General features: G+C 38.5%; 1 protein-coding gene across 1 annotated transcript; it reads left to right on the top strand.

Moving 5' to 3' along the window:
* The first annotated feature begins 3,392 nt into the window (after window positions 1-3,392).
* ly6pge (lymphocyte antigen 6 family member pge) lies at window positions 3,393-11,535 on the top strand. Its single transcript, XM_041789002.1, has 3 exons — window positions 3,393-3,453; window positions 8,528-8,644; window positions 11,363-11,535. Exons 1-3 carry the CDS (start codon window positions 3,393-3,395, stop codon window positions 11,533-11,535), a joined length of 351 nt encoding a protein of 116 aa, XP_041644936.1.
* The last annotated feature ends 222 nt before the right edge of the window (window positions 11,536-11,757 follow it).

Raw genomic sequence — 11,757 nt, 5'->3', positions numbered from 1 at the left:
GCCGACTGTTTCTTCCTCTTTATTTTTTCACAGTCATGTGAATATATTAAGGCGCTAAAGATTCATCACAGAGCCCAATGTGCTACAACCTGGGAGCTGGACAGGGGAGCTCAGCAGCCAAGGTCAAGCTCAACGGTATTTCTTTTGTCTGGACCTTCACACCCACAGTAATATGCCTGTAGACTGAAAGCATTTTTTCAGGGCCTTGGGACATCCACAGCATGACCAGTGGCAACTCTATGAGCCACTCTGGTGGTACCCAAGGTCAGGAGGTTCCCAAATTTTTAAGACTGCGTTCCCCAAAATAACAAAAGATAGGGGATCCCCACTGTACATAGGAGTGGTTGAGGCATAGCTGAACACAACTGTTCACATTCAAGAATAGGCATGTGTCGACTTACAATGTCAGGATTTTTTTAAACATTACTTTGAGCATAAATCTCACCTATTAGCATTTTTTATTTGAAACTGAACTTATTTCATTCATATATATATATATATATATATATATATATATATATATATATATATATATATATATATATATGTATATATATATTTTTTTTTTTTTAAATTGGCAAACCATTTAAAGTGGTGCTGTTACTCAATTAAAAAAAATTAATCAAGTCAATTACATCACTATGCTGTCATTAATCATGATTAATCACAGCATTTTTTTTAATAGTTTAAGTATATTTTTGTGTTTTTAGATTTTTAAATGTTGTTATTGTCAAGTATTTTATTTTTATTCATTTAATTCTACATACAGCACATTGAAAGTACTGATCTAAGTTCTTATTGATACCACTATCGATACCTTTGTGGAAAGACACAATAATGGCAAATATCTAAACTACAAGTGGCCTTAGCTGAGTAGTGCTTAAGTTAAAAAGCTATGATTAAGTCAGTCACATCTTTTGTATATCCCTCAAATATAAACACATATTCACACTGTATTCAAAAACTAAATTTTCCCATTATTATGTGACATTTGAACACATCATTACATAGAATATAGTTGTCTAATTTACTGAGGTTACCTGAACGCATCATATTTTCCGTCTTCAGCTCGTGAAGTTCTCTAATTAACTTTAATTTTGACAATTCCACCGCGGATTTCTACACTGGATTAATATTTTTAACAAACAGGACTTGTTCAAAGTTTTGGAGCCCTTTTCAGCATTTATCTAAGCAGCTGAAGAAGAAAACTTTCCTGAAGCGGCTGAAGAGAGCAGTATGACCATGGCTTGATCCCCTGTTGTTGTTAGTGTCTTTGCTAGCATTAGCAAAGATGTGCTTTGCCCGAAGGTATGTAAGGCTTGCTCTGCTTTGGTGCAAAAACAGTTCATCACTTCAGCATGTACCCACAATTTTGGTTTTATCTTAACTAACATTCACCAGCTTTTTAAAAAGAAAATTGCCATTAAGCAGACCTGGGTCTGTCTCCTCACTCATCACTGCTGGCTGTATCTATCCCCCCTCTCACCTCTTAACCCCACAGCATGAAAACATCTGTGCTGGAGGAATAAGGGAGCAAGTTGTGGTCAAACTTAGCCATATGATTAAATTGCGCTATTATTATTTTTTTTTTTAACAAGTTAAGGTTTCAAGATTAATCACAAGCATTAATGTTATCAGCCCTAATTCAAATACATGTTCTTTAATATAGAGCTGGCCTCCCTTTTGCAGTTATAACAGCATCCACTCTTCTTGGAAGGCTTTGCACAAGATTTATTCATATATTTAGAGCATTTATGAGGTCAGGCACTGATGTTGGATGAGAAGGCCTGGCTCACAATCTCTGTTCCAATTCATCCCAGAGGTTTTCAACGGGATTGAGGTCAGGGATCTGTGTGGCTAGTCAAGTTCGTAACTGAACTCGTGAAACCATGTCTTTATAGTCCTTGATTTGTGCACTTGGCTACAGTCATGTTGGAATAGAAAAGGGCCTTCCCCAAACTGTTGGAAGCATAGCATTGTCTTGCATTAAGTTTGGCCTTCACTGGACATAAGGGGCCTAGACCAAACCCTGAAAAACTCCTTGCTGGATATGTTTTTTTGTTTGTTTTTTACAGTAGTTATAGTTTTGCTAATATAAGTTAAGTTGAGTTTTAAAAAATCCAGCAACCTTTAATTACCTGGTGGTTTAGCAAGCTAGAACAGTTGTAAATAGAAACCTAGCCTACCATTCCGGGAACAAGAAAACTTTCTTCATCTCTAAGTTTTAAACTTTAGCAACACTTACCTATCCTGAGGTGAATTAATGGTAGGATTCAGAAGCCTTGAGGGACTCCCCGGTTTATGGAGATGGACTATGAACGAGGTAGACATAAATGCTGGTGAAAGACAAATCTGGTAGATTTACAGTGGATTTTAAGCAGTCAACAGTTTAGAGTGAAGTAAATGTTAAGGAGGCCAGGTGACTTTTACAGGTCATTTTTGTACTTTCCATCTCCTTTGGTGTTATTTTATGCAATCTGGCTTCATTACTTACATTCTAAATATTTATTCTACATGTTTCTATGCATACCTCACATTTGATGCACACCTTTGCTTATGCTTTAAGGCTCCTTGGTACATGAAGCCCCAGACAATTACCTACCTTTGCCTGCAGATAAACCCCAATGAAAATAAATTAAATGAAGCAGTTTCAGTCAGCATAAATCAGTGTTATTTTATCTTTCATCAAGCTCCAGGGCTCAGAGGCTGCAAGCTGAGATGCCAATTAATTTAGCTCATTTGCTGAATGTAATCCTCTAACTTGTTCAATTATATTCACAGAAAAAAAGATGGAAACACAAGGTTAACATTTGGAAAGCTGTTGGAAGGAAATGTTTTAACATCAGACCCGTGGGAAATTGCGCTGAACATGTGCTTTCAGGTTAAAACGTGACTCATGCTGGCTGGTAAAGGAGTTTTAAAAACAAAGCGTCCAGACTTGTGTTGAGCTTCACAATTGGATTTGAATCACAACATTGTGAGGCGGGTACAGCCTTATCCTCTAATAATCTTGTCTGGTATTAAATTAAGTGAACACCTTCAGGATCACAGGCCGGTTACAGTTCAGGGGTCAGTTACATGGTGTCCAGCCCCTCTGCAGCGGGATGATGTAAAGGCTGCACCGGGTGGTTACAGGGATGAGATAGGGCCACACTCGGGATGGGCGTGGCCTGAGCAGAGGTGAAAGGTGCAGGATGAACCCTGCAGAGTGTCTTTTACCCATCCCGGCTGAAGAAGCAGCACAGAGCCCCATGTGGAGGGCCTGTTAATCTGCTGGTCAGTGCAGGAGGATATTAACCCATCAGATACCTCAGATTAAGCTCAGGGGGCTTTTGGAGGCAAACAACCTTCTTTTCATTGTTTGATCGGGACGAGAGAGGACCTCCAGCAACATGAGAGCCGTCCAGTACTGTCCACTGCTGCTGCTTTCCTTTATTCTGCTGGCAACCAACTGTAAGGACTATTTTCTATTCTTTATTGTCTTCCCTTTCACCTCATGCTTTCCCCTTGTAGAGCTCTGCCCCTTCAGTTCAGACTTAGCTGTCTCCTTTTATGCTCTGTTTTTATCCTTTAGATGCAGGAATCTATTGCATAAATCACCTTCAAAACTCAGGAAAACAGCCCAATAGGGGTGTCCCCTACTTAGCAATTTACACCGTCAAATCTGAGTTGACTAGCAATCCAATATCTTTTTGTTTTTACTCATCAATCCAATTTGTAATATAATAGCTAAACCACATTTTTCCTCTAGACTTTTAATATCACAATACTGTGATTGAACCTTTTTTTCTCACTCCGTCAGTCTGCATTATAGTGACCTTATAACAATGCTACACATGGCTATTTACAATACAGAGGGCTCATTGCTTAATGATCGTCCTCAGCCTGTAGGCGACTTAACGTTTTAAGAAGTTGGCCATGTTACTTGTCGAGTGATATGACAAAAGCTGTTGGCACAACTTGCATTTTATCTTATTTGTTAGAAATGCTTTCAAACTTTGAAGGTTTTTTCTTTTTGACACTGTGAGCTAAAAAAATGAAAGACCAGCTGAGATGCCGCTGCATCAGTGGCCCCAAAATGAAGTAATCAGCAAAGGAAATCAATTGAAAGTACATTAGTAATGATCATAATTGCATTAAAAGTATTAGTAAGTAAATATGCATACTGAGATAGGTTATGAGCAGTGATTAACTTGGAGAAAAAAAGCAAATCTATGCAAAAGTAGACATTAAACACCTCCTCATAACTGATTTGGATGATCCTTCTATGATAAGCAGGTGTTCAACTGTGAGATTTGCATTAATTAAATGTCAATTATTTGACTATTTGGGGTCCCCTCCCTACTCCTGTTTACCAAACGTTTAGCATGTGCATTGCATCCTCTACAACTCCAGTAAGCCTACTTTGGAGTGACACCTCCCATTGAGGCTTTTCTCATGTGTAGTTGTCTAATTGCTGCTAATTTCTTTGCTAATTCATCTCAGTTTTGCCTCTCTCCAGTCTGTCATCCTCTGTAACCAGCATGCAATCCCAGCAGCTAATCTCTTAATAGGCCTGCAGGCTAATACTTCCAGCATGTGAGTAGAGCGGCTGTGCTGCGGGGATAGATTGGGGTCAACTGCAAAAACAGCAGGGGGGAATTGGCCGTGCCATGTCAGCACAGAAAGGGGGCAAATAAAAGAGATCAATTCTTAACATTTGTGCAAGAAGTGCTGGTCTGCTGGTTGTTTTAAAAATTCTTCTACTGTTAGAGCTGTGTCATATTTTTAAAGGGCTAAAGGTGTGATAAGTTACTGCCTCATTAAGTTGTTTTTGACAGGCCTGATGATGCATTTCGTTTAAAAGAATAACTCCTCTGTTCTCCCTATATCAGAGCTGCATGCTCTAGCAAAAGTCCAGGTTCAGGTTCAGGTTCACATTTTGAATACCAAGACAAGAGATGCGAGTCTGTCAGGGATTTCTATACGTGCAGTTCTCTTTGATCCTCTTAAAAAAGCAGCATCGAAGGGCCATTTAACAGTTTCCAAGACAGTTTCAAAATGAAGTGTTAAAGTAATACTTTAAAGGTCAGTTGGTTTTAAAGTAATTGCTCCTTCCTCTGGAGGAGTAGTAGCCTTCTGAGCACTTTATTTGTTATACTGAGCTCCTGGAGCTTCAGCTGAAGGTCAAAAAGGTGTATTTTTGAAATCAGAAGGTTATTTTCTCATTATTTGTATGATTTGGAGGGAAACTTGTACAAGGAAAGTAGAAAATGACAACTCTCTCTTCATTAAGTGACTCATCAGTCACCTGGAGGGGCTTAACTTCCACTGTTTTTCAAAAAGACAGATCCAATGTAACTTTATATTTTAAAGATTTATCTTGGGGGCTTTTTTGTCCTTAGAGATAGGACAGAAACAAGGATGAGAGAATGGGGAATGGCATGTGGGCTGCCTTGCACATACCCGCTCCAGTGTTATTTTGTCATCTATTTTAATTTCAGTCTTAAGGTGTGGTATCCATTGTTTTCGGATGTGATTTTTCGGAACTCTTTTCCAAAAAAACTCAAACCTTGCACACTGAGACCGTTGCATTTCATTTACAGTCACTGCTAAAATTTGTAGAATGTTGCAAACTATTTCGTACTGTGACGAAAATTATAAGTGAAGACGAGCCTGTGGCTCCGTCACTCCTTTAAAACACACTAGATCCATCCACCCTGAGAGAGAGCTTCATATGGCGTCAGATCGTACGTCACAGCTGAGCAAAGGTGGAGAGACTGAGATCAACTTTTTATTTAGTCGCTGTTAGGCGGCTGTGAGCACAAACTTCTGCCTTTATCTGTTATATTTCCATGGTTGATATCCACACATTACACGGACAAATCCTGTGTTTAAAGCAAGCGGTAACCTCCAGTCCTGAAAAATGAAGCCCGTGTGGAAGTGCAAAAAAAATTGCAATACCGCGAGTGTCCACTTGAGGCTGGCTGCAGGAACACTGGAAGTCCTGTACCAAGGTTGTTATAGTTAACTAAAACTAACTAAATAACTAAAACTTAAATTCAAAAATCAATTTAGTTAACTGAAACTAAATAAAAACTAAGCTTTACCAAAAAAAACGAAAACCAACTAAAACTGTATAGTGCGCTTACAAAACTAACTGAAATAAAATAAAAAAATGGAGACAAAATATCCTTAGTTTTGGTCTTTGACACAACCATACTGACTGGCACCTTCACACAAGTCTGGGGAGTGTAAAATTGCCTGATCTGATTGGTTAAGACTTCAAATAGTGGTAGTTTTATGTCTGGAGTTGTATTTAAACATCAACATTAAGTAAATAAAATGATAAGTGAAGAGTTACCTGTTTTATATGTTTTTAAAAACACTCACTCAGCCCCGACATCTATCTGTAAAAAACTGAAACTATCACTAAAAATAAAAAAAACTGAACTAAAATGAAACATTTTTGCAAAATAAAAACTAAACTAACAAACCAGCAGTCAAAACTAATAAAAAGGAAACTGAAATCGAACACAGAAAGTGAAAATGGACTAAGGAAAAATTCAAAACTATTATAGCTTTGTCCCGTACACAACACATCTTAAAAAGCCGTTTTTTACAGTAGAAATGAACTGGTTTACAGCCTGGTTTAAAAACAAAACATGTCTCATTAGCTAATGCCTTCATGTGCTCTCACTTTACAAGGAGTTAATTTTTTTTTTTGAACCACAACCGTTTCAATTATATTGAGGGAAAACTTCACCGTGCACTGATTACAGTGATTGATTGAGAGATAGCTCGACAGGCAGAAGCTAGCTATCTGTCAACCAGAATGCTAGCTAGCTAGCTAGCTGACAGGAAGTTGAGCTTAGTGGAAGGGCTCTTGTCTGCTGTTAGGTTGAGTCAAAGTTTGGTTGAGATAGTGGTTTCATTATGGGGGCTTCAAAAGCTGTTTGAGTCTGCCTATTGTTAGCAGACGGCTGCGTTACCCAGGCTTTGTCTTGTTCTTTCAACAGTCTATGGTTATACATCCTAATCTGCCTTACAACACCAGCACTAACATCAAGCTAATGCTAATGCCAGTTAGCTAACATAAGCAGCATGAACATGGCATTGTACTCACGTTTCTAGCAATGTTTTCTTAGCAAATTTGCTTTCTGTGATTTTATCCCTTCCTTGGTACTGAAGAAACATGCGAGATGTAAAAATCTAAGATGGTGGTGTCCATGGAGGGGACCCTCCCTACGTATTAATAAAAGGCTTAAAAGTTTAAATAAATCAATAAATAAATATACTAGTAGGTTATTAAACATTCATTTAGATAGGTGTACTTACCAATGTTACGTTTAATTTTTATAAAGTGTGTTGCACTAAATGTTATTAGGCTACAGATCACACACTACACTATTAAGTCAGTGATTCCCAAAGTGGGTTCAAGACCTTAGAGGAGGCTAAAGAAAAAAAACAAGGTACGCCATTTTACACAGCTACAAATACACATCGAGTGTTGCGAGCACTTCCAGCTAAACGTGGAGCTTAAAATGAATTCACAATGAATTTTTCAAATCAGTTCATATTTATGTGTTGATGTTTAAGATGATGGATGGAGGGGGCTTGCAATATTTTCATCTGTCAAAGATGGGGGCCAGCAGAGAATCCTGGGAACCACTTTTTTAATTAGTGGGGATGCTGAACATCCACACTATTGATATTTAAAAGTAAAATTAGGCCACCAGGGGGCTCTCAACGAAAACAATAACACCACATGATGGACAGACCAGTGCTGCCCAGCTCTGCTTTTTTTACTTCTTGTCTTTGAATCTAGAACTCAGTCCAATAACTTGTCACCTCATAAGACATGTTTAGTAAAACCAAAGTTTTGTTTTTCATTTATAAATTTCTCACAATGAAGGGGAAATGCCTTAAAAAGGCACTTTTGTGTTAACCAAACTTTCCCAAAATGTGCCTGTGCTCTAGGATTGCTTCCAGCTCACATGTACATCCTGGGAGCACTTCTCACGTGAAGGTGGAAGTGCACTTTTAAATTTATGAGTAATAATAAACTGTTGGGCTTGTATGTAGTGAATACGTCTTATGAGATGGCTTTTTAATTGAACAGAGTCCTCTGTTCAATTAAAGAAGTAGGATTGAGAAGGAGGCTATGGAAGTCCGAAGTATCAGCGTGGTCGTCCACACAGTTAAACCATGGGCATTTTCTAATAATTAACCTTCGGTTTCAGAAACAGGATAAAAAATACTCTTGAATTAAGATGTTGTTACAATCTGACTCACTCCTGCAGAGCCCCAAACACACCAGTTAACCATGTTAAGGTCTAAATTTCACTCCTGAATAAACTTGGCCTAGGCAAAAGTTAGTCTACCTGATTGGTGGTTGGTGGGTCAACAGATCAATCAGAAAGCCGACAAAATGTAAGTTGTTGCTCCAGTTGTCTAACTTTTTTTTGTGGACACGCAATGCTGCTTTGGTTGATTTTGTCAGAGTATCGGCCTGTTTTGTAAATTATTTCTTCTCTGTTTCCCTCAGGTGAAGCTCTGCAATGTTACACCTGTATGGGCTCAAACAACGAAGACTGCAACCGTCAAGGAACCAAAACCTGTCCCAGCTACTCTGACGCCTGCGCGGTGGTGGTTGGCCATAACAGTGAGTCCAACAGTGACAGTGTAGCAGCATTTCTTTCTCTAGCTGCCTATTTACCTCCTCCACTAACAATATATAAATAACATTCAGTAGTGGCTGTTTGAAAGCGTCCCTGAGCCTTGTGTTTAATGGAGGACAGGCTGCTGTCTGGAGGCACATCTCAGTCAGCGGGGGGTCCGAGGCTTTTAAGGAAATGAAGAGCTTTGCTCTGCTTTGACGCTCCTTATCGATCAATGTCTTTAATTAGGACACCATGTGTTCACTGTGCATAGAGAATTCCTTCTGTCTGCTCACTTTAAATCTGCACTAGTTTTACAACCCCAATTCCAACAAAGTTGGGCCGCTGTGTAAAATGTAAATAGAACAGAATGCTATGATTGTAAATCTCATAAACCCATATTTTATTCACAATAGAACATGAACAACATATCAGATGTTAAAACTGAGACATTTTACCACTTCCTGAGAAATCTCTGTATGCACTGGACAAGGTTGAAGGTCAGTATTGTCTGCTCATGATCTCTGGGTCCCTGAGGTGGCGCTGCATTAAAAACAGGCATGATTATGGAAATCACTGCATGGACTCAGGTGGAGCAGGTGGAGGTGAAGGAACACTTCAAGAAATCACTGTCTGTCAACACAGTTCACCATGCAAGTTAAAGCTGCATCATGTAATGAAGAAGCCATATTTGAACACCATCCAGAATCGCCATGTCTTCTGTGGGCCAAAGCTTGTTATAATTGGACTGAGGCAAAATGGAAAACTGTTCTTTGGTCAGGTGAATCAAAATCTGAAATACTTTTTGGGAACTACAGACACCGTGTCCTACAGACTAAAGAGGAGAGGGACCCTCCAGCTTGTTATCAGTGCACAGTTAAAAAGCCTGCATCTCTGATGGTATGGGGTTGCATTAGTGCCTATGGCATGTGCAGCTTACACATCTGGAAAGACACTGTCAATACTGAAAAGTAGAGAGAGGTTTGAGAGCAACATACTCTTCCAGACAATGTCTATTTTCAGAGAATGTCTCGACTATTTCAATAAGACAATGCTAAACCACAAACTGAATCCAGCACAACAGAGAAGTCCGCATCATAATATGAGACCCAGCAATGTTGAGCAGCTAGAATCATACATCAGACAAGAACGGGACATCTCTCTCCCAAAACATGGAGCATTCACTGCTTTTTAAAATGTGATACTGCTCACCAGCAACTGTGGCTACTAGTGTCCTCAAGTTACTAGCCTCTCTGAATTTTCATCATTGGAGGTATCGTTTTATATGATAAAGATTGACTATAGCATGCTAAAATATTTTGACTAGATCTGCAGTTCTTAGAAATGTAAAGAACTTAGTGTACTTCCAATTTTAAATTACTTTTTTTCATCCACCTTAGAGAAATTGACTAAAAGTTTGTGGTCTAATACTTAATAAGCTCATATCTTGAACTTAACAGTTGGCAGCCGTCAAGCCCTGCACATGTGTTCGTAGCTGTTATGCTGAAGTTTTCTCTCCCCGCTCCTAGATGCACTAACATCATGGTTACATTTTTAGTTTCTAACTAACTTGCACAGTCTTAACTTGAAAAGTTCTGTCGTTTTGTGGGGTCACAGTAACAAAAGTTCAATGATGAAAGTGTCCCACAAGGAGAAGTTCCAAAAATTTACAGCAGCAAAAGTGGTGCAAAGAAAGCACACCATTAAGACACCAATAAGAAAAAAAATAATATAAACTGAGAACAAAAAAATAGTGTAAACAAGAGTTTACAGTTAAGACAATGAATAAATACAAAGTATAAAATATAATTTGCAGATATAAATAGTATTTACAGCTGTTATGTACAACATGTAATAAAAAATATGAAGTGATAAAAATGCAATTCAAGTTAAAAAATGAAGTATTGAGTTCTGGATTGATTTGATCAATTTAAGGTTCATTTGATGAAAAATGTTTCAATTTGATGAAAATAGTGGCAAATGTAATCATTCTGATTGTTTTTCTTATATCATTCATCATCAACAGCTCAAATGTTTTCATTTATCAGTTCAGGAAAAGTCCTCAAAAAGCAATGATTAATATGAAGGTGATGAGAATGTACGTGATTTGAATTATTAAGCATCAAAAAGGCATTCGAATTCAAATACTAAGTGATGAAAATGTTTGTGGGGAGAAAAAATCAATAATAATCCTGAGATTAAATCATCACTCCTTATTATTTGCAAAAATGCAATTTTTGTGACTTGGACATTTGGATATTGTACAACTCTCTGTCTGAACTGCAAGCAGTGAAGGAGGTGAGCGACAGAGAGTTTTTGAAGACTTTTGGTCAATATTTTATCACTAAATTATCTTTTGGGAATTTTCAAGGTGAGACGTTGATGTTAGTGTTTAATAATAGTTACATTTTCATGAAATGTGATTTCGAGTTGGAATTGTGCATTGTAGTTTTCAGAGAAAAGGAGCTCCAATAGCTCAGCCAGGCTCGTAAGACATGCATCCTGCCTGCAGTCCCCTTCTATCATTTAACTTTTGTTACACCCCTCATAGTATTGCAACATTTGTGTCTGTAAACTTACAGAGAGCATACAGAAATAGAGATATAATGAATGCAGAGAAAATCCTGGAGGATCGCTCTGTATCCGTATCAAACGTAGAGCACACGTGTGGCTATCCAGCTGCTAAAGCATCATAACAGCTTCTGTTTCTGTCTGATTCTCAGGTGGGGTGATGAAGTCCTGCTCCTACAGGTCTTTCTGCAGTCAAGCCAGCAGTCAGGGTGTCCGAGTTCAATGCTGCTACAGTGACAACTGCAACGTGTCGGGCGCCAACAGCCTGCCAGGACTCAATTATCTGCTGCTGCTCCTGCCTCTTTTGTTCCGCTGCTTCTTCTAGTAGATATACACCTCAACATCATGATGTCTACAAGAAAACATCTATGCCAACTTCAGAACCAACTCTGATAATGCCAAATAATCCGCCTAATTTCACACTACTGCTTTGATTTTATCTTATTTATGTTGCAGAAGAGCTCGAGGTGTGACTGTGTGGATTAAACGCACAATGTTGGAGTGAATCCACTAAGCTGTAGTAAGGTAGAAGCATCTTTTAATCTTT

This window comes from Cheilinus undulatus, linkage group 6, assembly GCF_018320785.1.
Source record: "Cheilinus undulatus linkage group 6, ASM1832078v1, whole genome shotgun sequence".
Lineage (NCBI taxonomy): Eukaryota > Metazoa > Chordata > Actinopteri > Labriformes > Labridae > Cheilinus > Cheilinus undulatus.
Note: the sequence above shows the minus strand (reverse complement) of the source record. Positions and strands in the feature narration are given on the sequence as shown.